Consider the following 3,442-nt stretch of genomic DNA (forward strand, 5'->3'; position numbering starts at 1 on the left):
CTACATACATGCTCTGTCGCGTCCGATCTTTGAGTTTCCTCAAAGATGCACGCACGCACACACACAGATACACTGACCCCTCCTCTGCCCCCTCCTCTCCCCCCTTCCCTGCCCCCTCCTCCCTGTCTCCCCAAGATGGTTCCCCACACTCCCCCCCCCGCTATTTGCTGGGGGAGTAGCTGAGGCTCAGAATGGGGTTCATTGGGGACCAGGTCCTCCTTCATTTGGGGGAGCCTGCCCCCCATCCACCCCCCTGAGCCCTGACCACACGTGGCCAGCCCCCCCCTCCCCCCGGGCTCCCCGAGGGGGAGACCACCTGGGCCCGAGGGTGATTGACTGGGAAACGCAGCTCCCCGCCCTCCTCCCCTCCCCTCGCCCTCCTCTCCTTCCCTCCTCTCCCCCCCTCCTTCCCCCCCTCCTTCCCTCCCTCCCTGGCGGTAGGTGCTCCAGGAATCACAAGGTTCTTGCCTCTAATTTAAGATCCAGGAAAAGCCTGGCGCGGTGGGGCAGGAGGAGGGGGGAGGCTCGGGGTGCGGGGAGGGAAGGCGGGCACCCCCCCCCAGGAAGTTATAGATGGGGGGACCGGGAAAGAAATCGACAAGGATGCTGGGAGATGGTGGGTCCTGGCTGGAGGATGGAGGGGGTGCAGAGTGGGGGATGAATAGATTGGGGGTGCGTATGGGATGACCCCCTTCTTTTCTCCACTCCCCCCCCCCAGTAAAGGTTGAAAATCTGGGTCACAGCTGAGAAAGACCTCAGACATGAAATGCAGAATGTGGTAAGTTTGGCCTAGCTGGCGGTGGGCAGGGGAGGTGACCAAGGGGGTCATTTTGGGGGGGGTGTCGGGGTGGCTTTGCTTTTCCTACCTAGGGCCATCCATCTTGAGGGGCTTTAGGAGGGGAGGCCAGGAAGGCCGGGGTCTTTCCAAGGAGCTGCTGGAGCTGGAGCTGGAGGGAGGCGGTTGGGAAGTTCTGCTGCGAGTCTGCCCTGTGGCTCACGCGGGCTCAGGGGGCCTGGGTCTCTCACCGGCTTTCTCTCCCTTCTTGTAGGCTTCTGTCTCCCCTCCTCCCTCTCTGGCCACTGCTGTTGCTGCCTCTCCCACGGCCTGCTCAGGGCTCTTCTTCCTCCTCCTCCTCCTCCTCCTCTTCTTCCTCCTCCCCTCGAACCCCACCAGCCCCAGCCCGCCCGCCATGCTCCCGAGGCGGGCCCTCAGCCCCCCGACACGTGTGCGTGTGGGAACGGGCACCCCCACCCAGTCGATCCTCCCGGGCCCCCAGATCCCGGCGGCAGATCTTGCCGGGCACGGCGCCCCCCGCCACCCCCTCAGGCTTTGAGGAGGGGCCCCCATCTTCCCAGTACCCCTGGGCGATTGTATGGGGGCCCACGGTGTCTCGAGAGGATGGGGGAGACCCTAACTCTGTCAACCCCGGGTTTCTACCCCTGGACTATGGTTTTGTAGCCCCCCACGGGCTGGCTACCCCCCACCCCAACTCAGACTCCATGCGGGATGACGGAGACGGGCTGATTCTGGGAGAGACTCTGGCCACCCTGAGACCATTCCTGTTTGGGGGGCGTGGCGAAGGTGAGGGGGCCCGGGGGGGGGGGGGTCAGGGGGGGGGGGGGGGCTGGCTGCAGGTGGAGAGACCTTATCAGTGAGGGTCGGGCCGTGTGAACGCTTAGAGACAGCTCACGTCATGCATGCTGTAAGACCAGCCTGGGCCTGGCAAACTAGAGTCGGGGGTTCAGGGGGAGAGGCTGCAGGAAGGGCTGGCTCAGGGGGAGCCCACAGATGGCCCAGGCCAGGGTTTGGGTTCAACCAGGGTCTAGAGAGCTCTGAAGATGTCAGTTTCCTATGATCTTGGAGAATACCGACCTGTTAGAGCTGGTGGAGTAGACAGTTAGCAGACCTTTAATAAAAAGATAATAACATATAAATGGGGGGCGGGGCTGGGCAGGTGGCTCAGTGCTCGCCTAGCATGCTTGAAGCCCCAGGTTTGATTCCTTAGTACCATATACACAGAAAAAGCTGGAGGTGGCGCTGTGGCTCAAGGGGTAGAGCGCTGAGCCTTGAGCCAAAGAAGCTCAGGGACGCCGCCCCGGCCCTGAGTTCAAGAATAACTAGGTCTTGGGCACTAGTGGCTCATGCCTGGAATCCTGTCTAGTCAGGAAGCTGAGATTTGAGGATGGTGGATCGAAGCCAGCCCAGGCAGGAAAAGTCCTCCACACTTTTTCTTTCCAGTGGAGCCATGGTTCAAGGCATGGTTCAAGTGGTAAAGGACCGACTTTGGGTGGGGTGGGGGGGGAGCTAAGGGACTGAGTTAAAGTTCCAGTATGGCGCACACAGGAACAGGAAGAGCGGGCTGTGTGGACTCACAGGACAGTGCTCAACTTAACCGCGGTCTCCATCCTGTTAGGTGTGGACCCGCAACTGTATGTCACCATCACCATCTCCATCATCATTGTTCTGGTGGCTACTGGCATCATATTCAAGTTCTGGTAAGCTGTGGGGTGCCGGCCCCTGAGTGGGGGCCCCCCTGGGTTGTGGTGTGGTTTTTGTTTCTTTGCCAGTCTTGGGGCTTGAATTCAAGGCCTAGCCACTGTCCCTTAGCTTCTTTTGCTCAAGGATGACACTTTTATTTATTTGAGCCACAGGTCCACTTTTTTTTGGGTGTGTGGGGGTGTTAATTGGAAATAAGTGAGACTTTCCTGCTTGGTCTGGCCTTGAAATTAGAGCCTCCGATCTCAGCCTCCTGAGTAGCTCAGATTGCAGGCATGAGCTACTGGTGCTTGGCAGGGAACTGAATGTTTGGAAACTGAAGTTGTGTGAGGGGGAGGAGGAAGAGGGTGGCAGTCTGGTGAAGGCTGGGGCAGGAAATTGACTGAAGGTTAGACCTTAGGCCGGGCTGTGAGAACCAGTGTGGGTTTTTTCTGTAGAGAATGGGAGGAAAGGAGAATGGAGAGTTTTTGTTGGGGGCGGGGGTCAGTTGTAGGCTCGGGCTCAAGGCCTAGGCACTGTCCACAGTTTGTTTTTATTTTTGCTTAAGACTAGCGCTCTACTACTTGAGCCACAGCGCGCCACTTCTGGCCTTTTCTGTGTCTGTGGTAGTGAGGATTCGAACCTGGGGCTTCATGCATGCTAGGCGAGCGCTCTACCACTGAGCCACCTGCCCAGCCCTCAGATGGCAGTCTCTTGAGCAGCTAGGATCACAGGCGTGCCTTACCTGGGCCAGGCCTGTGAATTCTCTAAAGTGTGGGAGGAGGGATTTTTGGTGGGGACCCCTCCAAGACAGGCTGCAGATCCCTCCTCCCGTCCAGGCAGGATGAAGAACATCTAGCGGTTTCTACACGCACTTGGTCATGGGGTCATACCTTCCTTCACACCTCACTGAGAGAGGCGTGGGGTCATTGGCTGGCTTTGGAGAGCGTCTCCTGTGGTCCTGCG

The 3,442-nt window shown here is 59.2% G+C and overlaps 1 protein-coding gene across 1 annotated transcript in view; it reads left to right on the forward strand.

Moving 5' to 3' along the window:
* Nucleotides 1-715: 715 nt before the first annotated feature.
* The window catches only part of Pianp (PILR alpha associated neural protein), a 3,767-nt gene continuing 1,040 nt past the window's right edge, over nucleotides 716-3,442 (forward strand). The window contains exons 1-3 of the mRNA XM_013023641.1: nucleotides 716-778; nucleotides 1,050-1,582; nucleotides 2,415-2,496. Of these exons, the coding sequence (XP_012879095.1) occupies nucleotides 762-778; nucleotides 1,050-1,582; nucleotides 2,415-2,496 (632 nt within the window). The 5' untranslated portion in view covers nucleotides 716-761. The remainder of the gene's footprint in view (nucleotides 779-1,049; nucleotides 1,583-2,414; nucleotides 2,497-3,442) is intronic.

The sequence above is a fragment of the Dipodomys ordii genome, unplaced genomic scaffold (genome assembly GCF_000151885.1).
Source record: "Dipodomys ordii isolate 6190 unplaced genomic scaffold, Dord_2.0 Scaffold69, whole genome shotgun sequence".
Lineage (NCBI taxonomy): Eukaryota > Metazoa > Chordata > Mammalia > Rodentia > Heteromyidae > Dipodomys > Dipodomys ordii.